At 42.7% G+C, this 27,706-nt stretch overlaps 1 protein-coding gene across 6 annotated transcripts in view; it reads right to left on the reverse strand.

Annotated features, from left to right (window-relative positions):
• The window catches only part of tnrc6c1 (trinucleotide repeat containing adaptor 6C1), a 46,540-nt gene extending 19,207 nt beyond the window's left edge, over nucleotides 1–27,333 (reverse strand). For 5 of the 6 annotated variants that reach the window (XM_069713564.1, XM_069713561.1, XM_069713563.1 and 2 more), the window contains exons 1-4: nucleotides 27,231–27,333; nucleotides 21,260–21,362; nucleotides 19,554–19,575; nucleotides 7,189–7,551 (exon numbers count right to left, since the gene is read on the reverse strand). In XM_069713564.1, the coding sequence (XP_069569665.1) occupies nucleotides 7,189–7,551; nucleotides 19,554–19,575; nucleotides 21,260–21,322 (448 nt within the window). In that variant the 5' untranslated portion in view covers nucleotides 21,323–21,362; nucleotides 27,231–27,333. The remainder of the gene's footprint in view (nucleotides 1–7,188; nucleotides 7,552–19,553; nucleotides 19,576–21,259; nucleotides 21,363–27,230) is intronic. The other variant, XM_069713565.1, reaches the window with a different exon arrangement.
• Nucleotides 27,334–27,706: the final 373 nt, after the last annotated feature.

Consider the following 27,706-nt stretch of genomic DNA (forward strand, 5'->3'; position numbering starts at 1 on the left):
AGCTTCATGTTTTCATTCAGCCTTCCAAAATTTTTCATTGTTCAGAACAACTCGAAAGTATTTGGTCACACTTAAAAATGTATGAATTTTATTGTATTAGATGAGAAAATGTCAAATGGCGTGTATTTTAAAGAAAGATACAACGACAATGTTCTAGTATTTAGTTTGCCATCCTGTGTCTGTAATACTGTAGTAAATGTTTCCTCCATGTTTCAACCAACAAAGCTTTCAGGTCATCCCCACTACAGGAAAAAAAAAAGTATCCATGATATCCAATAGGTGCTGTATGGGATTCAGATCAGGACTCTGGGAGGTCCATTCTTAGACTTTGATTTATAAAATATCATTTCAACTGGCGGCTGATATGATTTGGATCATTATCTCACTGAAAGATTCATTTTTCTTGATTTTTCAAAATGACATGGTCCAATCTGCTGCTGGTCTGCCTGTGCGCCTTCTGTTCTCAGCCCTCTATTTTTGAGCATTTTTGACAACAAACCCTACTGTGGAGGATGGAAGATCTGAGTTTTTTTTTCTTTTCTGAAGTGGCATTTTTTGTTAAAAACAATGCTCAAACTTCTTTTGTTTTTATCACAAGTTTGACCATCGGAACTCGTTCAAACCCTTTTTTTGTTCCCATTACGAGGAGTATGTTCATCCTTTTGTTTTTATTTTAGTCAAAATGTTTGTTTGTGCTAAACACAACAATCTTATGAACTTGATGAACGTTAGTTTAACTGTCCACATACTTTTCGGGGCCACTGTATGTAACACACTGTACAAGAAAGGTGTGTGTGTGTGTGTGTGTGTGTGTGTGTGTGTGTGTGTGTGTGTGTGTGTGTGTGTGTGTGTGTGTGTGTGTGTGTGTGTGTGTGTGTGTGTGTGTAGGAAAAGATACATGGGGGTAGAACAAGGGAGGGATCCAGAGGAATGAAAACACAAAAGGTCGAGAATACAGAAAATGAAGGACAGAGATGGATGCTGAAAGATAGATGCAGGAAATAATCTAGAAGGTTTGTGTGGGCCTCAGCTGTATTGATCCAGGCTTAATGAAGTCCCCAAGGGGCAGAGAGACTATATGTAACACAGCTGACAATGCATGCTGCCAGCCAGATGAACGAGCTCTCTGATGGACACACAAACACAAAGACGCACCTCCCAGGAATGTGCTATACATCTGTTTATGATCTGATATATTGGAAACTGTGCCAAAATAACATTATAGGAGCAGCACAAGAAAACAAAAGTCACATCTGCCAAGTAAATGCAAATAGGTTTAGTTCTACTAATATTTACAGCACTACTTGCGTAACATTTCTGCAATGTAATATGTTGTCATAAAGTCTTAATATCACAAGCAAAACAACTGGATGATACCACCAGTAGTAATACTTACTCTGTACTTAACTCTGCACAAAAGTGAAAGAGTGAACGGAGAAATCAAATTAACATTAAATTTAAGTATTGTCCACTGAAAATGTTCATTTTAGGCTGAATGAGAGTGTTGAACAATCAAATTATTATTCGGGTTGGCAACCACAAATATGAAACCCAATACATCATTACTATTCTAGCGTGTCATAAGCAGGCTATTTTATACATCTACGCTTCAAAGAGATAAAACATACATTTTGTATTACAGATATTTAAGGGTCTCAGAGAGGCGAGGTCACGCAGCATTACAACAGTGGCTTGACAAGACAATAGGAGACAAACAACCAGCAGATATTCTTGTAGGCCTGTGCACACAACACATTTTGTTCCTGCTAAGTAAATATATGGGAATATGCTCAAGCGGCACAGATTGTTTGCTGAATTGTCTTCATCTTGAAACAAACAACAGCGGCTTAACAACGGGGACTCTACAGAAATATATGCAACATATTCTGTTTTATGTGGAAGCTTTCTTTGCAGCTGCTTTGGTGTTATGTCTCAACGTTATCTCAGGAGAGGGAAAGAATAACAGAAGGACAAACTGTGTCTATAAAAAAAAGTACACAACTAAGACATCTGGCCATCATGTTTGCCTGTCAGTATCCTCTTTCTCCTCCTCTAAAGGATAAACCAGGTCAAGGGCTTTCTTCAGCATACCAGTCTTAAAATAGCTTGCTCTCTCATGCCTCCTCTACATGAAAGCGCCTTGGGATATGAATTGTTGGCCAAGCAAATGGCAACATTGGGAGAAGGCTATAATAATGGGAAGATTGACAGACATACATATAGTATGTGCAGCCCAACAGATCCCGGCTGCCCCTAAGGGCCAATGAGATTATGTGTGAGCTGTGGTTTCGTTATAGCGGAGGTGGAAGAGGGAGATCACGTGCACCAGAGAGCACAGCACAGGCGCAGAGCAAGCGAGACAAGATTGAAAAGGAAAAAAAATAAATAAAGAGGGCGAGCGCCGAACATTTGTGGTTAACAGAGAGCTGATGTTTAATCACATCACAAGACATCCCAGTCCTCTTTGAGGGGATTCCCAAGGCTCTTTTACAGCATCATCAGCAGACTTAAAGAGCACATCAAGTCTAGCGTGCATGTAACTCTCTCTTCTCCACCAGACAAGCTATTAGCACATTAGCTGCACTGCTCTTTCACTTGACGAGGCCTGTATACACTAAGCTGTGTGTTTTGTTGGTGTACTGTCTACTGCTGTCTGCTGGCATATAAAACCTTGATCAATATTTTATTGGCTTTAACCAACGTTGTTCTTAGACTGATGCAAAACGAAGTAGCTATAAATCTTTAGTGCCATCGCCAATACTACAATTGGACTACAAGCTAATTCACTGATTGGTGAACAGTTAAAGTAAACAAGGTTTGATAAGTGATTTATTGCCACAAACAGCTTAGTGAATGCACCTAATTTGACCAAATGTACACTTATTATGGGATTTCCTTATGTCATATTCTGTAACAAACTCTAATAAGAACAGAGCTTATCTAAATTAAGTGTAAGATTTATATTGCTATGAAAACGTCTGCCATACAGTCTACTGCTCACATGCTTTTACAGCAGAGTAATACTGTATCAATCAAGTTGAGCAGGGACACATAACTTAAGGCTCCAGAGGAAAGGAGTTGTTTGTATTTACATGCATGCACATGTACCCATAGGACACACACACACACACACACACACACACACACACACACACACACACACACACACACACACACACACACACACACACACACACACACACACACACACACACACACACACACACACAGATTAAGGCCAGCTTTTCAAGAGAGCCCACCTCTGGGTGGGGTGGGGTGGGGCGGGGCGGGGTGAGGTGAGGTGAGGTGAGGTGAGGTGAGGTGAGGTGAGGTGAGGTGAGGGGAGGGGAGGGGAGGTGAGGTGAGGTGGAGTCGGCGGATGGAGAGAGGAGGCAAAGGGAAAGCGATGAATGCAGCTAGTGTGCTTCTACTGTTGGCTATCAGCAAGGCATGAAAGCAGAGAGGGGGGGGGACAATCCCTCTCTCAGCAGACCAGGCTGTGCAGACAGATCAATGGAGGTGGCCTTACCTGTGCTGCCCTTTAAGAATAATACTGCTGCATATTTTACAAAACAGAAACTAAGGTTTTAAAACTGAGACATAGAGGAAGTGACACATGAAGAATCATATAGAGGAAGAGGTGCTCATGTGCAAAACTTCTCTGTGCATCTGTTGCCTTGAATGTTACAGCATGCACTGTCTGTATATAGAAGGAAAACCCTCCCACTGGACTCCTATCTGTCTTTCAGTCTGGAAGGTCCTCCTGTCTGTCTGTCCTAATGTAATCAGGCAGTTCAAAGACGCACAGAGAGCAGAAGCAGAGCCGATCCAGGCTGCCAGAGAGGGGCGGAGAGAAGCAGCAGCTTTTACCGTAAGCCATGAGTCACTTCAGCCCACAGAACTGGACCTCTGCCATGCTCGCTCTCTCCTTTCTTTCTTTCCTTCTCGCTCAGTCTTTCTATCTATCTATGCCAGGTCGGCCCACTGAGGCGGCCGGCCAACTAGCTAGCCCCGAATTGCTCCTCCTCCAAAAACAGGAAACACTGAAGGGCCAGTCAGCACAGCTCAAGGAAGAGTAGGAGGACGATGATGAGAAGGAGGAGATAGAGACAAGGACAGGATAAACATCTCATCGCCATGGAGATAAAGCTGCATTGAAACAGCATCAGTGGGGTTGGACGATGCTCAAACACACACTTATGGTAAAGTTTGTTTTCTTCTTAGGCAAAAAAAAAAAAAACAAAAAAGTCAAATGCCCTAAATTATCCTCATCTTCAAAGAACAGATGATACTTTATAAGGGAAAAAAAAAAAAGAAGAAGAAAAGACTGTTACCATTTACACATAAGAACCTAATCTATCGTTACACGTAGACCCGCAGGAAGAAAAATACACACACAAGCACACACGCGCACAAAGCTAGCCAGCTGTGTTTACTCTTATCCTCTACCCTTGTATTCCTCTAGCCCCATTTCTAATTCCCAGACAGGCAGATTGAAAATAAACAACAGTCAGCAGCACCTGTGATGAAAGTGCTTTTGCACTGCTCTACAGGTACAGTGCTGTACAACGTAATAAAGAGGGGATATAGCTGTTGTCTTTAGAGAATGTCAATGCCAGTACATGCAAAACACAACCAGTCATATATCACAGCTGATATAAACTGATATTAGTAGGGATGTCATGAGAAGTGACACTTTGGTACTAAGTTAATGCCAAAATTCTGAAAACATGTCACTACTTTCTAAAGTACTGAAAGAACTGAAGGTACCGTAGATGCTGTGGGTACTGGAGATACTGGACAACGGTGGCGGCGGCAGCAGCAGCAACAACAACAACAACAATAACAACAAGATGTAGAACGGTGGCGGTAAGTGCAGCAATCGGTCGCTGCGTATTTTGGGAGGAAAAAACACACACCAAGGGCCTGATTTACCAAGATCTCAGATAAAGGGTACTAAATTGCACGTTTATTCCAAAAGTTTGCACATTTATTTTGCACCCTTTTTGCGGGTGATTTACTGAGTAACTGCGTCTTTGATATCAGGTGCAAATTGCTCCATTTAAATGAGGTGTTTGCTAAAAGTGATTCCAGCCATGAAAAACACAGAACGATCGCAAAAGCAAAAGGAAATCTGATCCCACTGAAATTAATAAATATTAATATAACAAAGAACAAATTGCTACATAGGAGATTATCAGCGAGGAAGTCAATGCTGTGGGAATTACAAAAAGATCAATAGATGAAATTATGAGAAAATGGCAAGATATTAGGCGGAAAAAAAACAAAAAACGGCTTATATTAAAACGTTGGACTATAAAATAGGAGGAGCGGTGGATGAGATCCTCTAACAAACACCGATCAGCAGGTCCGGCTCTTTCTTTGGTGAGCAGGTAACTTTTCATTCAGTGCCTCGCGAGAGCTCATGAACCTTATGAAGCTACCTGTGAATTCTGAGGGACACATTCTGACCCGGGACAGCACACCTGAATAATGGGACTGGGTGGGATATGCAAGCAGCTATACACTGGAACAACCCAGAGGCAGGACGATGCTGAGTCGTAAGACTTTTTTTTTTTTTAAATTGCTGGTATTACGTGGCTCCTCCTTGTTATTGGCTGTCAATCATCATTCAGTTCATTCAATAACTCAGAAATGTCATCGCTGACAAACGATATGTCTGAATAATTTCTGCCTCTGACATCTCAGAAATGTTTCCACGGGTGTAAAACCACGTTCTCAACGTATTATTTAGTTTCCCTGCGTTTCCTTCTCACCACATTAAGAGCAGCTGTCTCTCCAGATTTGCGCATCTGTTAAATACGTTCCTTTCAGTCGTACTAAAATACACATGCAATCACTTCTCCTATTTCTACTTTCAGGTTTAGTAAATATTGTTGTGGGTGCTAAATTTATGTATTTCTATTTCCCCTCTCAGAAACGCCGAATATTACATATGCATGCAGGCAAACATGCAAAATGGACAACGTGTTAAATTGCACATTTGAAAGACGCAATCCTCACGGCACATTGTTAGTAGATCAGCTTGGACATTTTTTTGCGAGTGCTGTGAAGTTTGCACGCGATTTTACACACACAAACCTTTAGTAAATCAGGCCCCAAGCTGTTTATGAAGGCAATTTTTTTTTTTTTTTTTTCAAAATTGTGGCAGCTTGATTTATTTATTTTTTGGTGTAAAATTTTGTATCAAAAATCATGGAAATTCAATGGTACTGGTAGCTAGACGTTGCTAGCTGTTTTTATGAATTGAAAATAAAAATATGATATGCACAAATAAACTGCATGTGTAACTTATTAACAAGTGAGCTGTAGAAATAGAAATAGTTGGTGTTTTCCTTCACAGGAGCCGGGCAAACACTTTAACTCTGAGCTGGTCGCCTCTGACTAATTTTTCAATCTGGCCTAATTTTTGACAGATTTATTGTTGTGTGATGTGTGCTTGAAGGAGGTCACTGCACTTGATTAATTGCCTGAATTATTTGTGGCATGTCATACATTTTGTTTGGCTGTCTTGCAGTTTGAGCAGTTCCACAGTCCGATCTGAAATGGCTACTGTCAACCGATCTGTTATAAGCTGTAGTTTATAAGACTGATTTCCTTTTATTTTAGGAGCATTTCACATGTTGCAGCTATACCTGTAGACTTGACAGGGACTACTGTGATATGAAACTAAAACTTGCTCCAGAACAGACAGACCACATTGTCTGCATCTTACAGCCATCTGCATCCCTGTATTTGTCTTTTGTCTAATTATTTTCTACATGCAAACAGTAATGCCTTTTTGTCAGCAGCCACACGGTGGCAAGTCAGTTGAGTTGTAGAGTGTGAACACAAAAGTTCTACAGAACCTGGTGCAGAAAAGCTGATTAAAAAGTGTACAAGATGAATAAAATCTGTCTGCCCAGCTTAAAACTATTTGATATTGAACTCCGCTCTTCATTCTCAGTAAAGGTAAAGTCCTGTGTCTATTCCACGTCAGGCCATAGATGTACAGAACATATTTTTCGTAATTTAAGAACAACGTTCAGCGCTCCAAAAGCAGCCTTCACTGCTGATTCTAAAGAAACAGTATAAGGTTTGTAACATACACTAACTGCAGATTCTTTAAACTGGCACAGAGAAAGGGAACACGAGATAGTGACTCGCCAACATAGTGTCTATTCTGACCTGTGGACAAGCTGGCTGTGGAGGAAGAGGAGCAGGAGAGAGAGGAGTGAATGGCTACTGTTGCTGCCGCTGCTGCAGATTCACTAGTGGCGGGACGTCCCGGGGCGACTAGAGGCAGGGTCCCGGAGGGCAGAGGCTGGCCCCGCTTCAACAGCTGCTTGTGCTCCTGCTGGCGGAAGCGCGGGGGCACCTCTCTGGGCGGGTAGCGCTGCTGGAGCGGAGTCTGGGGCTGCTGTGCTGTCTGCGGCTGGCCTCCGGAGGGGGCGCGCTTGCCATTTCCACTGCTTGAGGGTACAGATGGGATGGCACTGGGGTTGACGGGGGGAAGAGGAGGGGTAGGGTCGAGCTTGGCAGAGTCTGGCACTGCAGAGGTGGGAGGGTGGAGGGGACAGGTAACAACAAGAGAGCAGAAATGCAGGGATGAGGGGGGTAAAGGTGCATTAGGCAAAAGCAGAGTTGTTGAGAGCACACCAGTACCAATCAAAATAATAATAATGCACTTTTTGATTATTGAAAATGTGTAGGTCCATTTGTTAAAAAAAAAAAACACTTGTTAGGGATTATATATTAGCGCATTTAGTATTAAATTTGACATTTAAAAAACATATTTACTGATAAATAAAAGAACGGTTAGCTGCTGCCCTGGCACATATAAATACATATCAAAACTCAAGTCTTTTCTGCAGAGCTGCTGTGGGTGAGCATTTCCTCCACTGCATCTTTTCAAAGCCATGGTCACTTTTGGAGGACGACCATGATGTTAAATTCAGAAAGGCAAATGAGGAGACGTCTATAAATGCACAAGATTTGCTGTCTCTCCTGGGTGCCTGAAGGCAGTGGTCACTCTAAACACATGGCTGCTCTTTGGAGAACCAGAGGACTGTAATAATCTCAGGGTGGCACTGTTTAAAAAAAAAAGAAAAGAAAAGAAAAAAAGAAAACTCAGCCTTTGGGGCTGGCCAAGACACACAACTCTCTCTCAGTCTGCCGTGAGGCCTGTTCACAGATTATAAGCGATAAGGAGTTCAAGTACCAGATAATGGACTTAGAACTGCCTGCTGCAATATTGTGAGCTATTGTCTCCATCAGGACAGCACAGTTAAGAGTGCTCCGTCCAATCAACATAAGCTATTCATCGTTTGTGGCAGGTTATGGCCCCTGAAATGATCACCTCTCCAAAGCTACCAAAGCTGTTAGTTATTAACAGCTCGCACGCCTGCTGAAGCCAAGTGCTCGTGTCCTACTAGCTTTAGTCACCCTTAGCAACAGAGTGCGATTCTCGCTCTCGGCTCTGACCAGCCATTTCCCATGGTCTCTGCTCGGTTTGGGTTCTGTATCTTAACATTTCAGCTGAGCAGCCAAGCCGAAGAGCCACATATCATCCTTAAAACTGCAATTACCAATGTTTTGGTGATGGGAAGTTGGAAGAAGTTATGAACACTGACATATCATCACCTTTTAAAATAATGTATCTAAAATGTTAACAAATTGCAAAAAAATGTATGAAGAAACCTAATATCTGGATTTGTGTTTGTGGCACCTGGAAAATATAATTCCAATATTTGCTCTCCTTTAGCAAAATCTTTGTTCTCCACCAACTCCTCTTAGAATTTGTTTTGGCTCTTTTGTTGCTCAATGCTCGCATCATGTTCACCAGCTTGTTTCTTACTTTGTCAGCCTGTTGTTTGGTAATAAGCAGGTAGTGTTAAGTAGAGTTAAAGAGCTTTTTTTTTTTTATATATATATAATTAAAACTGCCTGTTGTGACTAAAACAGAGCTACAAAGCCAAACACAAACAGTGAATTTGTGGCTGGACAGAGGTGAAACTCACTATAACTCACAATAATGCTTCATAAATCTGAGGAGAGCTGCAGTCAGACGATAATTCCCTGTGTTCATTACTACAAGTGACACCTCTCACATTACATGATGTCATCTGATACGTTGATATCAAAATATTGATTGTAGCTGCTTTGAAGACGAGCTCCACTTTCAGTCCTGTGTGCTGTGAACGTGTCCCAGACCTGCCAAGTGTAAAAGCCTCAGCAGGCTAATTTACAGTAGCTGAATGGGTCACCACTAAGTCAAACAGGATGATCAGCTCGGGGTCAGCTCGGGGTCATGCTGCTGCTGCAGCATGAGATGCACTATGGGGCACAAAGCACGCAGGATAATCGCCTCAGCACATTTCATTACATAATAAGAATAAGCTGGTAAACCAGAATGTAAACAGGATGGGAATTTTTTTTTGTTTAAAACCTACACGCATTGTAAAAAAACAAAACATCAGCTGATCGGACATGATGTGCACGGACCCAAAATAGTGTTTGAGTTCTTGCTGGGGGGAGGAAGGGGGCCAGAGAGGCCTTGTAAAACCAGCAACCAAAAGAAAAAAAAACAACCTTTGTGCGGCATAAATGAGTTATAAAGAGCAGCGCTTCGCCATTGGCTGCCATCCCGAGTGTGTGCAGTGAAGCGGAGAAGATTTTGCACACATGCGGCCGGCCGTCACACACGAAAACAAAGAGTTATGTAATGCTGAGGCCCACACTGAGGGGAGAGGGCAAGATGGTGTCGTGGAACTTGCATTCAATACAGACAGACGGGTTCGCTCGCAGATCACAACCAATCGGTTGGAGGGGCGGGGGGGGGTTCCTATATAATTTGTAATTTTTGTCCACAACACCGCTGCCTCTCCATGAGCTACAACCATTGACTGCACGGTGTGATCTAGTTTCACTCGTATCTGTCTGCGTGTCTTCCTCTCCCTGCAGCTCAGCAAATTGGGAGGGAGGGGTGGGGGGGGGGGCTCCGCCGCCAGAGCTAGCCTCTCGTCAGATTTCTCTACATCTGCTCCATTTCCCCTTCATTCTTGTGCTTCATCCCTCCCCACCTTCCTGTGCTCCCCTCTCCCTTTCTCCTTCATTTCCAGTGATCTACTATTATCCTCTTGTCATTATTGCTGTATTAAGGGCGGCAGATGGACACAGTAATTCCCAGTCAATTCTCCCCGCTGATTTTAGGAGGTGATTTCCTCTTGAAAAACGGATGACTTTGTGGTTGTGCCACGATGTATAATAATAGTTATGGAGGCGATCGTTATACAGTTGGGACTCTCTAATGTGTGACGTAGATTTTTCTGGAAGCTGGGGGGAAGGGGGAAGATGGCTGGCTGCTCTGTCGGCCAATCAGAGGGAAGAAACGAGGAGGGACGGGGAGGGAGAGGAAGCGAGCGAGGGAGCCAATGTACAGGAGGAAGGGAAGGAGGCAGAGCAGCGAGAGTAAGCGATGAAGAGAATGGTGTGTGTGTGTGTGCGTGCGTGCGTGCGCGCGCGCGCGCGCGCAGCAAAGTCTCCACCCCCTTGCGAACTACAATGTGAGCTCCAGTCTCACTGCCTGAAACCAGCTTGGGTCCAAATCCGCTTACAATTAGAACACTATTTGCTGATAGTATGCCACGCTGCTGTGAATTCTTCAGCTCAAACAACGACACAAAGAGCAGCACATTGAGTAACACTAATAACATCAAGCTCATTATGTTGGCAATGAAAGTCAGAGATTGATCAAGGCTTAGGAGGGACATTAGTATGAATAAAACAAATAATAAATGTTTCTGGCAGGTGTGGATTATTGAGCATGTCTCACAAGGCTGTAATTTACTGAGAAAGAGAGACGAGAGTGAAAAAGAGATCAGAGTCACTCTCTCTGACAGCCTATTTGCAAAAACACAGTCCTCAGCTGTGCAGTTGCACAGGAGAATTCCCACCCAGTTCATCAAAGATGCACATCAAACCGTGGCCTTGGGGCTGTGTGCGCTTCATGCAAAGGAAGACATCTCATTTTCCACTTTAAAAGGGGTCTTAATTTTCTGAGAGAAAAGATGACAGCGTGCTTGCCTGCCTGTTTAAGACCTGGAGGTTGGGGGGAGGTTGTCTGGGGAGATATCAAAGAGTTGAAGGTAAGGGGAAGAGCAGGAGAGGTTGAAAAGCATCGACAGTCTCTATTTCTCGGCCTCTTGGCTGATAACAGAAAAACAGGCCACTTGACCTTGAAAATAAAGGATCCTTCTCTGTGTGAGTTTTTATGAGTGGAGGTGCACAGACAGAAATTGTTCAGGACCCACAGGAGAACCTTATTATTTCATAGGCAGACTCGCCAATGCGCAGACCATCTGTAATATTCAGGTCGGTTCGGTCAGTCGTGATGCCTCACATTGACCTGTTGTAAAACGGTTATAACAACAATTGATGATAGATGACAAATATATGAGTAACATCAGATTACACACTGCTGTTTTGCAGCCCTTTTAAATAAAAGCAGTGTTGACTGATAATCTTCTACAGGTATCTTATGAACTGCAGCACACGCTTCTTTGCCCGGGGTTGTTCCTAACCGAAGGTCATTAGAAGCTTCCGCTCATGAAGCATTTTCCTCCTGTTGTGAAACCTGAATATTGTGCAAAGAGTCAGTTAAAGTATTGATGCTAATATTATCAGTGGACTTCTGCTTATATGTTTAATAATAGCATCTTGCTGACTCTGCTTTCCATTCATTGGAGTGGCCCACCTTCGGTGGAGTGGCTACAGAAACGCACACAAAAGTTTGATTTGTGAGGTATTACAAGCTTTCCGTAACTGAGCCTTTAATCGGCCAAGGTAAGCCATGAATGCCACTTTCACAAGCTACCTAAAGTAAATCTTGTTGCTCTAGACAGGATTGCTGTTGCTCATTGTCCAGTTCGTTACGTGCCTTAACTCTAAAGCTGTTTTCAAGTCCCTGGAATTCCTTCAGATCATTGCGTTTCCACAACGATCTAAAGATCTGTGAAGATTCGGTTAATTAGTCTGCTGACATACAGAAGTTTTTTCTTCTGTATGTCAGTTTTAATGTCGGATGGCAAACCAGCATATTGGTGTATTACTGCCACCTACTGGACTGGAGTTGTTGTCAGACCTTCTGTCGTAAGATTTCTTCTGTAGCTACATGTTGATGGGTCCAAGGGCAATAGAAAAAAATAGAGCAGATTTGTATAAATGGTGGACCCAAATTCACCGCATGAATACACAGGTCTGGGTACACTACTTAGGGAATCTTTCGGAGTCGTTCCATCATTATATCAATTATAGGCCGAACCGCCCGACACTCTGGAACCGCTGCAACTACCTAGTGCCCGTGTCCATCACATTGTTTTTCCCTGAGCGCAGCATATTTAATTGTTTTTAATGGGAGCGCCGCTTCAGCTTTGGGTAAAACGCTTCACTCGTCACTCACTTTTTTACCCAGTCGTCCAATCACAGTGAAGGAGAGTCAGGACAAATTAACTTCACTACTGACACTGGTCGCTGATTGGTCTGCCCTTCACTAATACAAGCAGCGTATCCAGACTATATTCACAGCGGAAAACTGAAGCAGTAAGCAATAGTCTGGTGGAGTCAGGCTACAGGAGCTGGGCTTTTGGGGTGAATTAATCCCTCCGGAAACTAATTTAGGCCCTGGTTCCTGCTGGTTTGCTCAGGCAAACAGAGTTTCTCAAAGGTTCCCAGTCTCTGGGGAAAGTTGTCTGTCTCCAGTCAATGTTGTTCTATCCAAAAGCAGACATGTATCTTTTGATAGACATGGCCTTTTTCTGATTTAAATGTGTCTATATTCCTTTTATCCGGGTGTAGTAATTTTTCAGAAATTCTCTGGGATGCGTGCCACGCCACTGTGTTTCAAGTACTGGATATTGTACTGGATATCTGCCTTTTCTGCCAAACTGCCACAGTGCACAACTTAAATAGAAGTAAAAAAGGAAATAATGACTAGATCCTGATCAGATGTCTAGTTAAAAAAAAAAGTAGTAGAAAGATTATCAACGAATCATGAGTGAGGAAGCGAGGCATATTTTAAGGGTCTTTATCAAATTTCTCCCGTGGGCTTTCAAATGTGAGCAGCGAGCCTCACAAGAGAGAAGATGAAGGGTTTAATTAGAAGTGAATAAATACGACACGGTAGTTAAGAGGGAAACCCCTCCCTGCATCACATTCCACATTTACAAAAATCCTATTTAAAGGCACCGAGTGTCTGACAGCAGTGTAGAGAGCTCAAGGCTGTATAGGTCAGAGCATTAATCACACGGTAACTATATATCTGAATGGAGCAACATGATCCCACACCGGAGTGGTTTACTACTCTGTATGGCATCACCATTTACTCTCACCTACTACAATCACTCTCATCTTTCAATAAGTGTTTCTAGTCATACGTACAGTATTCTCAACCTGCAGCAGCTCCACAGGCGGAGGAGCGCTGCCTGTATGCCCGCTTCTCTCAGAAGACAGGTGGAGGACAGAGACGGGCTGCTTCCCTGGACTCATCACTCCCCTGTCCCTGGTCTTTGGTGCCAACAGCTGGAGGCGGACCAGATTCCACTGTTTGTTATGATTTAGAAGGAGCGAAGTGTGAAAGAGAGAGGCACGTCCTGTCCTCCTGACCTGAGCGGCACCAGCTGAGCCGACACAATTCACTGAAAAAACGATTCACACTGCAATATTAGCTAGAGAAACTGCAAGAGGCTGAGCAGTTTTGTGACGGGGAAAAGCACCTTGGCACTTATTATGTCGTCCAATATACCCTGAGAGTTAAATGTTTCGCTTCATTACGATTTTTCTAATTAGAAATGACAATATATCGATACCATGATGAAGAGATTAGATATTAGTCTGAGATTTTGGATATTGTTTCATTGGTAGTGTTGTCTTTTCCTGGATTTATTAGCTGTATTAAAGTAAAGTGATGCAATTTTCTGAACTCATCAGAATGTTCTAGCGGTTCTATTATCTGCCTTTAGTCATTCACCTCACTCAGTCATTATATAACAATTACTGATGGTTATTTACAAAAAAGATTTTGTGAAAGCACCAATAGTCATCCCTACAATATTGTCACAATGATTCAAAATATCTTCTTTGCCATTAAAGGGCTGAAAATGGTCAAGTGGTCCAATGTATTTTAGACATTTGTTTTCTTTCTAAAATCAGATTTGCACTTTGCAACCAACCTCTGTAATACATCATCCCTCCTACTGCAGTCATTTAACAGCCAGCTCCAGAAAGTCTCAGCACAGCCTTTAATTCACAACACGTGATATAAACAACCAATTTTTAATTGTTTAACCCCTTTAACATGTGTATTACCCTTAAAGATGGTTTTTAATCTGATTAACCTGTACACTAAAAAGACCTTAAGGTCAGTTGTGCTAATAGTAATTAAATTTAATCGACTGAAGTGACATTATGTACTGACAACAGGCTTACGTGCACAATATATAGTGCAACAGCAGCTGAATCAGGCTGTTACTTCTGTTGTTCTTTAAAATGCGGATTATTATTACGACTGCTGCATCCGTTTAAACTGTGCTCCTCGGTATAAGACATGTAGTAGAGGCGGTGACCATGACAGGAGGCGCACTGGTATAAATTCCCCCTTGATCACACGGCAATTTATAGCTCTCCAACACAACGAGTAATTAAGTGAATGTGAAACGGCAAATTAATCTGTTATGAAATTACTGCCGCGACACTACTTTATAATAATGTTATCTTTTATTGCACTATGTAAATGTTCGACTTGATGTGTATGTATGTTGTGCCCTGTCTTTGATAGGGATAAGAATGCACAGTATGAAAAGAGACGCAATAGCTCATTAACCCGTAGAAATGAACTCCAGTGGAGCTTGTTGATAGCAGAATGCCTCTGCTGTGGTGCACAACAGCTATGATGGAGCTGGTGTTTATTACTGATACTCTCATCTATCCGGTACTTCGTGTGAAGGGTTGGTCAGCGGTAATACACCGGTACTCGACTACTTTTCAAGGTGTTTAAGTTACAACGTGCTCGGCACAAGCACAGATAAATGTCTGACTCTGATGTGATGCTGAACTATAATGTGTTATACAGCATCTCCACGACTTCATTCAGGGCCATGGAAAGAAATCCCAGAGGGCCTCGTTATGAAGCATAGTGACACTTCTACAGACCACTGATGTCTGGAAAACCAGCAAATGACAGCTGCATTAATGCTAAATGAGTGTGTCCTCTCAGTACTCATGCAACAGTTGATGTATGGTACATGTTATACATTTTTACATGTATATTTTAGGGTGATTTCACACCAGTGCTTTCAAGATTCCTGCAGAATTTATCCACTTACATGTAATAATTTTAAATGATTTTTTTAATACCAAACAGAAGAATTACTAATTATATCACTTTTTTCCCCCAGACTTTCTTGGCAATTTAAAACAATCATTTCTAAAGATACAATTAAGTAAATGAATGTGAGCCAGATAAGTAACAGAATGTGGATTGTTTGCTTCAATAAAAAATTAATCAAATGATTTAAGTTTTTGCAAAAATATACACTTGGCCGTTACAAGAAAATGAGGAGGTGGCTTGAGACCGTGATGCTGAAACAGTGTCCTGCCTGCACAATCCACTGTCGCAACAATCGCACCTTTACTTTGTAGCTGTATAAACTCTCCTGACAGCCCGCAATTTTTCTTACGACTAACGCGACTGTCTAAAGCATGCAAAGGACCCTGAGTTCAGTGCATTTGTTCCAGACTAAGGACTAAAAATATACTGTTGGCTTTAACTTCTGGTTTATGTTTAGACTGTTGTAATCACCTAGTTACATGTATTGACAGGTAGGGTGCTGATTGAACAGACAGTTGGATATCATTCTGCATCATCAGTGCAACATGGACCAACATAATCTGCTTGTTATGACTGACAGCAGATCATGTTGATCTTTACTGGGCCTCATTTTAATGATAAAGAGGAAGAAAAAGGTTGGAAATGTTTTTATTTCAGGGTACTATAAGGAAGAATGGTTTCCAAGTGGTCACTATATTTCACTCCCTTTTAATAAAATACACAAGCTAAGCACACCTCTTTTCACTCATATTCATGCATGGAAACATATATATGTTTTAGATAAAAAAGCACTTCCTTGGCAGTTCATAATCAGAAGATAGAATTAACAGCCGTTTTAGTTTTTGAAATCATATCAGGCTACCATCACATTTCTACCATCGTAAAATCCTGTGGTTGGTTTGTTTTGCTTTCAAACCACAAATGAACCACACCAGACTTCGCTTGGAGGAACAGACAGTTTTCAGGCAATCTTGGACCTGGTGTTTAGTCTGCAGTAGAAGTCAGACAGATTTTACACCACACTAAACTAGCCCCTAAACACACCACAGAGTGTTTTCACTGAACCCAACAGGTTAGGTGTGAACTGGAGGTGAATGTAGTATGTTTGGTAATATAAATCCTAACTCTGACAGTGTGGCTGTTTGCCTGTCACATTAGGGGACTGAGAAAGTGAAAGTATGTGTGCGTGTGTGTCAGAGGTTTGAGCCAGTAGAAATATCCCACAAAGGGCCCCCTCAGCTGTGCCAGCAAACAGGAAACTGGAGTGCATTCTCACAGTTTCACATGGCTCTGTCTTTTTTCTTTTGCTCTCACATACCGCTTTCAAATCAACCGGAGGCACCACCGCGTTTTAGCAGGGGCCAGTTCATTCCATCTCTTTCCTTGCTGCCCACCTTCTTCTGCTCCCTTCTCCCTCAGTTCCCTCCTTCTCTGGTCCCAGGGTGAGCCTCTCCGCCAGACCAGACAGGAGGTGGTGTAGTGTTTCTATGGTGCTTGGGGTCTTCCTGGAACTCTCCCGTGTACAGATGCCTGTTTATCCAGCCTCCACACTAGCCCTGTTCTCCTAATTAGTTCCCAGAGTGCCTTGCATCAGTATCAGAGACAATCTGCCTCTATTAGCCAATTTGTAAATTAATCATTCTGTGTGTCAGAAATGGGAATTTTCAGAGTTTGTTGTTTTTTTTGCGATCTTTTTCAGCCGTTAGCAGAAAACCACACCATTGTGGCATTGATTGTTAAAATTTTGCTTAAAAATAAGCTTTCATTTGAAGTTAACTCTAGAATTTAAGACATTCATCTGCATCTCTGATTGAATTTACCTTGTGGAAGGTTTTCAATTGAATCAACCAATTGATCAGTGAAAGAAATTCTGTATTGGACATGATGAATTGGAGTAGCCAGAATCATACAATGAGCTGAAATGTAAAATGTGACATTTAAAGTGGTGAAGATCACAGTAAAATGAGGTCACGCCGTGTTGCATGTTATGAGCAGCAGCTGAGAAAATAATTGTGCATAGCACGGACTGGTTTGAAGTCGGGGAATAAAGCGTCGTATATAGGTCACTTTGTGGATGCAACAGAAAGATGATCCACAGCTACCCCAGATTATATTCATTAGTGTGGCAAACTGTGAAGGGGTTGAAGGTGAGTCAGACAAGGGGAGGAAGCGGTGAGGGAGGGCTGCACGCCTGTGACATTATAGTCTCATTAACTCATCCTGCAGGGAGAGAGTGGGAGGTCAAGGACCTGACCCTTGACAACAGAGGTCACACCTATGTGAACCCACAAGAAGAGAGCCCGAGTTGACTTCCTCCTTTTTACTGATTTCAACAAAATTAGCCATAAAAAAAAATTACAAACACATTTGTCTGAACACAGCTTTGGGCACAGAAACACAGAGACACACTTGTAATTGGGCATCCACTCTCTTGCTACCGCTGCCAACTCCTACCAGAAGTTCTAATCAGATTTCGCCTTGCCTGTCCCCTGCGAGACATTAAGTCCCTCTTCCATCTGCCTGCTCATCCCGACAAGGAGATCTGCTCCCGGGCTGACTGACCGTCCATCACTCCCTGCCCACCTCGCTCTGGTCGTTAAGAGCATCGGCTTGGGGGGTGGGGACAAAGTGAAGAGTGGATCTGCAGCTGCCACAGAGCAGGAGTTCAAAACCTGCCGAGCTAAGCCAGTCCCTCCCTGCGATCGCAATAATTAACACAAATTCAAGCAAACTTCGCAATATTTGCGGGAGCTTGCTTTTTTTTTTTTTTTTTTTTATTCCCGCAGAAAATGTTGTTAGCAGAAGCTGTGCTGAAAGTATTAGGGCATAAAGCAAGTCTTTTCAGACATAACTCGCCTTATTAACACAAATAACTCCGCATTTACAGTCAGTAAGGCTCTCCTCCTCTCATCTCCTTACAAACTCTCTGCACCGGAGGAAACCGGAACAAGCAGAAAAAAACCGGAAGTGGCAGGGTTTGCGGAAAATGTGGCCTTCAAAATAACATTTTCTAATGAAATGATTATTATCAATGGAAGTATTTACAAATTACTGTATGCTACAGAAAATGTATACACACAGCATTAAAAGCTCTTATTTTGACAGCGATGTAGACGTATTATATATATATATATATATATATATATATATATATATATAGATAGTCACAGACGGTCTGTACTGTAAAGCTGCGTCACTTTTATGATTTATTCTTGTAACTTTTAGCCCCATGATTTTCTAAATTCAATAAATAAAAAAAATGAGGACTAAAATATTTCTGTGATGTGCAACATGATTATTATCACAGGAAGTGAATACATATTCGTTCCTTCACCAGGTAATGCTTAAAATAATCGCGTTTTTCTTTCTGAACTCGCAACTTTTTCTTATCTCGCAATTTTACGCAAAAAGCTCACTTAAAACTCTGCAAATTACAATGCCATTTTTGAGAAAATCCCCCACAAAAATCAAGCATTTCTGATCGCAACAATCACAAAAAAAACTCAGCGAAATCCTGGAGGGACTGCTAGGCCTACTCCTCACCACAGAAGAAGCCTCTGTCAACTGTCTGTCTTGCTCAGGTTTGTTTGTTGATATTTCCCTCCGTTTTCTTCCGAGATTCCTCCTCACTTCCATCCTCCTAGGTATGCCCGAGGAGCCCATGGGGAGGACTGAGGAGCAGCTGCACCATCCCTGCGCACCTTATTAGTTTTGTACGGGCACCTGGCTTCCATTTTGGCTCAGGTAGAACAGACCACCTGGCTGCCGCTAATGTTTTCAGTTAAAAATGTTTGACTTTAACAAAAGCTAATGCATCACATTCAAATTCCACAGCAGTGAAGTGAGAGCTAATTGAGGCTCGGTGGCTAAAAAAGGGACTCACTTATAGACAGCCTTATTAAGTTATCCAGCTCATTAGGACAACACACAGTTTAACAACCTGACACAGCCTGTCTGCTTCCTATTTGAAAACATATCACAAAGTGCAGTAGAGTCATAGCAGACAAACCTGGCAAAGTATGATTTTGCCTGCATAAAGACTCCTTGTGTTATTAATTAAACAGCAGTGGGTTTAACTTTGCAGACAAAAACCTTTTTAATAATAAAATGATGTTTAAGTGGTGCAAAATACATTAATTTAAGTTAAATACAAGGAGCAGCAACTCACCTTTGGTTATCTGTTCTGTGGCCTGAAAAAAAAAAAAGAAGAGATAAATGCATATCAATAATGGACAGAATTTACAGCGACATGTAACCCATGTATATAGGGTTAAGTTTTAAATGAATTGTGGCTCGCCAGCTGCACAATGGCCAGGGCAAATCAGAACAAAATGTTCAGCGGCTGCTTTTGCTCCTGTATTGAAATGCTAAAAAGTTCATGTTCATTCTTACTGCTCGACAGGGGAATGGAGGAGGGGGTGGGGGTGAAGTGGGGTGGGGGTGGGGGTTGAAAGGGTTTGTTGGACTTGCAGCAGGAGAGGGGAATAAAATAGTTACCACAAACGCTTCTCCCATACATTTAGATGCACACACATATGACATATGACCAACTGAGGGGAAGAGTTTAGAGGACGAGGAGGACGCCTACATCAAGTCACTTCCTGAGGAAACACACATGACAAATTCCATGTGCTTACTGTGCATGTGTTCAAGTTGATGTAACTGCAACAAAAGCACCTGTGCATGGTGTTGCATTACATAACATCTAAAATACTGCAGATGGCGTTACAGCTCGGACTGCAACTTAATGATTTTTTTTCATTACAGAATAATCTGCTTGGTGATATTAATGATGAGACCTTTGGTCCATAAAATGTCAGAAATAGGAAAAAAACTAATATTGTTATTTCCTGTGGTCACAATCTCCTAAAACCCCATGAGAAGTCTCAAAATATCTTGTTTGGTCCAACTTCAGAGGGGCAATCAAAAAGTTTAGAGACTGCTCCTGTTGCGTGCGCCAGACCGCAGCACCATGACGTGCAATGAACAGGCGGAAGAAATAACCTTCGTGAGTTAATATTTCAAGTTATGTCACTTGATCAACATCAGCACCTGAATTACACCCGTTTTTGTTACCACTGGTACTTGAACATTTGTGGTTTCAATATGGACTTGAGCAGAGAGCATACGTTAAGTTTTATGTCAAACTCAGGAAATCAGCAACGGAGACCCTTGAAATCTACGGCAAAGAAGCAATGAGCCAGGTCAAGTGCTTCGAGCAGCATTCTTGCATCAAAACGGGTAAAATGTCACTGTCTTACACCGAAAAAGGTGCATCAAGTCAGGAGCGAAACTAGGTGGGTTTCCTGTGACATTCGCGGGGTTGTAAACCATGAATTCGTCCCCCAGGATCAGACTATAAACACAGAGTTCTACTGTTACTTTCTGAGCATGTGAGGAAAAACATTCAGTGCAAATGACCTGAACTGTGTGTGATGGCACTTTGGTTCTCAAACATGCGCCCCCGCTCATTTTCTCGCCCACAACACCACAAATCATCGCACCTCGCATTTGGTTCCCTGCGAGTTATTTCTGTTCCCCAAAATTTTTAAACAAACTTTGATGACCACTTTCTGCTTAAGTTTCAGGCTCTTGGTGAAATTTCAGATGCAAATGTACCAGTGGTCACAAAAACGTGTAAGATGTCAATCAAGCGACGTAACTTAGAATAGGTACTTACCAGGGTTATAGCTTCCCCCTACTCTGTGCACATCACTGTGCTGAGCGCTGTTCACATGCAACAGGAGCACCCTTGGAACTTTTTGGTCCTCCCTCATACAGTATCTTATTATGTTGGATTGGATAAAACAGCAGGCAGAAACAATTAAGCTAAAGGTATTTGTTTTTAAAGTAAAGCACTGACTGCACGCTTACCTTATTCTGAGCAGCTTCTTTCTTTTTCTTCTCGTCTTGTTTTTTCTTTTTCTTGTCTTCCATCAAATGGTTCTCTTCTCCTGGTTTTTGCTTCTTTTCACAGCTTAAAATATAAAACAGAGAGAGAGAGAGAGATGGACAAGGTTTTAGCCAGAGCACCAACTGAGGAGAGGAGCACTTGCCTCAGCAGGCAAACGCCTGCAAAAGGTATTTCTTGACAGTTATGTAGCTGCATCGTTCAATTGTTGTTCTTTAAGGTAAAATCAGTATGTCATAGACCGCAGTTGTGACACACGAGATCACGAGTGAAGTTGTAATACAACCACCAGACAGGTGAACGTGGGTGTATTTTGCACTCCACTTTTCTTAAGCATCATATTTCTTGTCAAACCGTGACATTTTGAAGTGTGCAAACTGTGTTTTATTTTGGTGGTCATTAGGTTTGGTTCTTGGAACTATTAGGGAGGCCTTGTAGGTCTAGTATATCGGGGCCCCTGAGATGACGTTTTCATTCTTTTGTCCACACATTAAACTAACCAGGGCAACAGATCCCAACACAACTAATGTGTGGGCAGACCACGAAAACACAATTCATGACCGTATCGTGGATCGTAGATGACATTATGCACTGTTGACAAAGTCTCACAACATTCCTGGTTGTAGCCTACACCATCAGTATCCTGCCTCAAGGATAAAAGTGTTCACAGCGGTCACACACTCGAGCTGAAAACCACCTGACAATGCCTCATTGTTTCATACCCAAGTGCATCCAGCTGGGAGCTACTCTACATCCAGCCTACACAGAGAAAACAAACAAACAAATAAATAAATAAAAAAAAAGCTATCAGCCAGGTTTTTTAAGAACACAGGAGAGCGGGAACCAGCTTGGAAAAATATATACATTTGAATCTCTGATCCTTAAATGCGAAACAGTACACAAAACCATCAGCCTTTTCTCCTGCCAAGCCTATGTTGCTGCAGGCGACAGAGATGTGTGCCATTGCCTGGCAACAAGCGCTCCCCAAGCCCTCGTGAGCAGTCAGGTGGAGACACACAGCGCCCTTGAGCGCAGCGCTAAAATCAGTTCGGTTGTGGAGGTGAGAAGAAAGAGGAACTTGGGCAGGAAATAAAGTACAAATCTGAACTTCCAATTAAGCCACTGAGTGAGGACTTCGGAGCACACCATGAAAAAAGGGATTAAAAACAAGGGTTTCAAATATTACAAAACTATAAAATCGATCTCCTTTTTCACTTTCCTTTCCTGACTGTTTTTTCTTGACTTCTGTAGAGAAAAAAAATTCAACCAAATATGTGCAGGGAAGTTAGATAGTTAGAAATCGATAACCACGGAGCTGAGGGAATCTAACTGACAAAACAACATCTCAAAAAATAGGAAAAATACAAAGCAAAGACTTGTTGTAGCATCTCAGTTCTGAGCAGGAGATGAGGCTGGTGAACTTGATAAGCGTTTGCTGCCGCCATCCTTTCAGAGGCCATGGTCGTCTCTGCTCTGTGACACAGAGTCACTGCAGGGAAGCCTCCTGTCCACTGCAACGTTCAGAAAGCACAGTATTTCTTTATCTCTTTAATATTCACTCTTTAACACGGTTGGTGAGTGAGTCCAATGGGTCAGGAATTAGTAGACAGTTTGTCTTCATTTAAAATCGTCAATAAATCAGTAACGTGCAAATCCCACAGCAAAAGAAACAAACAACTAAATAAATAAACAGGCAACTGGAATCAACCCAGAAACCTGGTTAGTGCATCCCAGAAGGACAATGCTGAACATCAACTGTACCCAGACTTTTTATGATTTTTAGTAACTGAACTGCACCAACCATGACTTTGATGAATTAACTGTGTATCTAATAAAGTTCAACAACAACTTTAATCCCATTTTGCTGCCCCCACCAAAAAAACCTAAAACAAACAAAAACAACTTGTCACAAGTTATTTCTAAAATATTAAATATTTTACCACTTTAATGATTTTTTTTTCTTTAAAATAGAAAATACTAGTAAATGTTAGTAAAAATCTGTAAATATTTATCACTCCATCATACAATCAGTCTCCTGGCTTGCTCAGCACATGCCTCCTGCCAATCCTGCAGCACTACAGGCCTGGTGATTCAAAAGAGCAGCAACAAAACGAGTGTCATAATAAACTCTGTGGTCCAGATTGCCCGAGATTAGCAAAAAAACCCCCACAAAAACCTACCACAGCCATTCACCTACCTACCACTTCAAACCATACTAAACCCCTTATTTTTGACCCCCAACCAGCTGATATTGGAACCTGCTGGTGCAGCTGCTGCGCTAAATATAGCAGGTGCTGCTCCTTTCAAAGGCATCAGTGGAGCTTGTGTCATGTAGGATCAGAGGATAAGAGAGATGCTCCAGTTAATGCGAGCTGCTGTCGGCCTCAGACCCGGATGAGAAGAGTGGAGTGCAGAGCGAAGCGTCAAAATGATTTCAGTTTAAGAAACATTTGGTCTCAGAGCAGGACAGAGGGAGTCGCTCTCTGAGAGAGAGCTCCTTTCTAAACATCAGCCCAGATTGGACAGATGCAAGTCCCTTGAGGAGCCCTTTCATCAAATATAAACACACAGATAACAGTCAATTCCACAAATAAATGGCACGAAAGGAGAATATGACAGAGCAGTTTTGATTTGGTGTTTACTCAAACACGAAGAAACGAGAGCAACACCATAATTTTGTAGTGAGGAAGCTCTGCTCGTGAGGATATGAAGGACACAGGTCAATGAGTTCAGCTCTGTTGTGGAATTACACCCTCCTGTCAGAACAACAGGATTAGAGCTCAGTGTCCCTCTTTAAACCAGACACTCGCTCTGCTGACAAACGGCAAAAAAGAAAACACAGACTGGGGAGAGATCCAGGACAGTCTAATAAAAACAGGTGGAAAACTGGTCAAGAATCTTGAGTGGAGATGGACAGCCAGGGGAGTCAACATGTGCAAGATGAACCGTAAAAGCAGGCCCTGCTGCTGTGGACATGTAAATACCTCACTGCCCCACATTGGAGCAATAAGGATGAGGGGGACTGCAAATGATGGTGCTGGTTTGTGTGCATGTGTGAGAGATGGGGGAAGGGGTGCTAGACAGCAGTCGCTGGGCACAGAGCCAGGAATGCCATTGCTGCAAGCCAAACAAGAGCACGGTGAGCACTTGGGAGAAGGCTGGCTCACAACCACAGCAGCCGCTGCCGCCCGCCACAGCCACCACCACCGCAGGTACAGCAGTATGCACCCTCTGCTCTTCTGCATGTTAGGGCGCTGGTGTTCAGCAGTTTCAAATGCAAACACATCACCACTGCTACCTTCAGTTTGTGTGGCGGTTTAAAAATTGCTAGATAAGCGCTGACAAAGTCCTTATGCTCCGCAAAGAGGATTGCACTCTGTAAACTACTTGAAGCTATTCTCAGTGTAGTCATGTTAATGCTTTCTGACCGGGACTAATGACAAGGAAAAGAGAAACTTACTCGCCACTCCTGGCATGAACAGCCCCTAAAAATAACTTGTATGGACTCACTCCAAAAGCTCCGCCTCCGGTCCCAATGTCAGCTGTGTACTACCAGAAGTAGTGGGAACACTTTCACAAGGCCGGCTGACAATTTATTGGTCCGACAGATCAAAGAACATCCCCAGCAAACGTCTTATTAAAGTCCAATCACGTAACTCTCTCACCATTTTCCACATATGACCTTATAAATTCAAAGAAATCCAGCTACTGCTTGGAGTCACAGTCTGCATACAAGGGAGTGCATGTAACTGTAAGATACATTAACACTGATTGTTGCACATTTCTATTTCTGAAAAGGCCAATTGGGAAAATGCCTGAAAGATTCAGTGTGTAGGATTTACTCAAATCAACTTAGCCTTATTTATTTAACATCTTTCATACAAACATGCAGCTTAAAGTGCTTCACGTTAAAGAAAAACACAAAAATAAAAGCAAAAAAAATGAACAAAAATAAAACAATAAAAGAAATACACGACTAAAAGTTAAAACAAGAAATGGTTGAAAATCAATAAACAGCAGGATAAAAATCATTAAAACTTACAAATCCAGGCAATAAACATTCCTCCAAATTTAAAGACAGATTAAAAAGATAGGTCTTCAGGGGAATATATTAGCAGAAATTGAATACAATATTTATAGGGTATAAAAATCACCTGAAACTAAGAATTGTTGTGTTTAGAATGATACTTTAACATCTACATGGAGAGCTGGTCCTCTTCCAGGGAGTGCGCCATGTTTCTACAGTAGCCCAGAAGAGACTGAACAAACACGGTCTCTAAAGAGGGCCGCCGGCGGTAGATGCTCCTTCACACTACTTGGAAGGGGAGAGGGAGCTGAGGGGGCTTTGGTTGGTTGAAGTCTGCAGCCTAACTGTTAGATATCACTAAATCTGACAGACTGCTCCTTTAAGGGCATCTGGTTCAAAAACCAAGGAAGGATGAATGAAACAAGCCGTTTTAAAAAATAACCCAACTAAGCCTCAAAGACAAAAACTTTTTTCTTTGACGGCAATAAATTGCTTCTCACATAATGCAAGTTCATCATTTCCACTGAGGAGTCCAGCTGACACCAAAACAACCCGCCAAACCAAATGACACAATCTGGCAAAATGCCCCTCAGCCCTCCAGCCCAGCACGAAGCAAAAAGCCACCGAGAGTTTTGAGCTGAAAGTTAGGCTATGACCTAAGCCGTATAGTAATCACAGCGTTTAGTGGCCTGTTTTTGTTATCAAGCCCCCTTTGGCGCCTCTCTGTGAATACACACCGCCTCTTTCAGAGGCTTTGGGTGCTGACTGGGGCCCCCTAGCCCTGCAGGGACAGAGTAGACCCCCCCCCCCCCAACCCCTTCTCTTTACCACCACCACCTCTTCATCCTTTGCCAGGCCCAGACCCAAACTGGGGACTCCAACACATTAGTAAAACCAGCAGGCCTCTAAGCTGACGTCAGTCTGCCCTCTACATGCATCGGGTTCTGGCATTCCCAGTCTGCACACACTGCCTTCTCATGAGTGAGTGAGTGAGTGAGTGTGTGTGTGTGTGTGCGTGTGTCACTGCAGGATGTCAGGCTGCAGAAGGAACCAGGCAGGGATGGCTGGCTTTCAAGGCTTACACGGCTCTCTCTGTTGCTCACGCCAGGCAAACAAAGAACGGACTCCAAGTTAGATTTGCAACCGATACAGTTTATAAATTATCAAGTAGTCTGGCCGCAATTTCCCCAACCATGCAAAGGTTATGTCAAAGCAAGGAAAAAAAAAAAAAAAAAAAAAAGATTTGCATTAAAAATAGTCACGTAAACAATTCTTTTAAAGTGAAGGGCAGCAGAACCAAACTATTCACTAAGTGCTGCATAAATAAGGATGCACAGACAACAAAATGAAACTAGGAAATGTGGGCATCATGAGTACAGTGAGTATAAACTGGGGCTTACTAATGCGTTTAAAGCCTGTCAGGTGATGCGTGTTAGCTCTCTCTCTCTCTCTCTCTCTGTGGCACTGAGCATATTATTTAGTGAGAATGAGCGGCAGCAATAACAGCAAGCGTCCCACCGATGTCTGCGAAGCTGCAAACAAACACTCTCGACAAGCAGCAGCCCATGAATCCTGCGAGCCGTGCGGCCACGGCGCTTATTTTAGGGCCAACAAGTCCGAGTTACGTGAAAGCACCAGGAAAAGAAAAGCTCCGTGCAAAACTCGGGCAAGCCGGGGCGATAACTAAAAATATGCCATCGACAACTGCGATAACGAGCACTCGAGGCGAGGACAACACTGATGTCAAAGTGGGCTGAGCTGAAAATATTTTCCTTCCCAGTGCAGCTGCCATATTTAACTCCCAAAATTCCGCATGTTTCCGAAAGCGGAACGCGACAAATCTGTCGTGCAAAAGCACCCCCTCCCCCACCACCACCCCCCAAAAAAGAGGGATCAATAAATCCTACCATGAAGCGTTCAGTAGGTTCTCATCATCGGCGGCGGAGCCTCTGCAGCCATTTTGTAGTAACTGACCGGAGCAGGAGCTCGAGACGGTTGAATCGGTGGTAACGGAGGGGGGAGGGGGGTGGAGCTTCACCTTGCCATGTGACCTTCAATAACAAAACAAACTGGTCCCACTTCACGATGCTCCACCTCCAGGCGTTTCCATGACAACTGCAGCCCCTCCATCACTGCCCTCTCCGCGCCGCCGATGCGCTTCAGCTCGCAGCTTTGTGGACTCACCCCCCCTCCAGCCCCCCCCCCCCTTCATCACGACGTATAGCCAAAGTAAGAAAGTATAAAAGTCAACAACAACAACAACAAAACTACGTGTGAAAAGTTTATCGGGATTAATATTTGAGGGTTGCGGCAGTGCCTGCAGTTTGTGCAGCAGGGAACCTGGACTGTATTTTATCACCAACAGAGGGCACAATTGCGAATT

Source organism: Brachyistius frenatus, unplaced genomic scaffold (assembly GCF_029030835.1).
Source record: "Brachyistius frenatus isolate BFR_SWC_R1_liver_20210118 unplaced genomic scaffold, ASM2903083v1 Contig_119, whole genome shotgun sequence".
NCBI lineage: Eukaryota > Metazoa > Chordata > Actinopteri > Embiotocidae > Brachyistius > Brachyistius frenatus.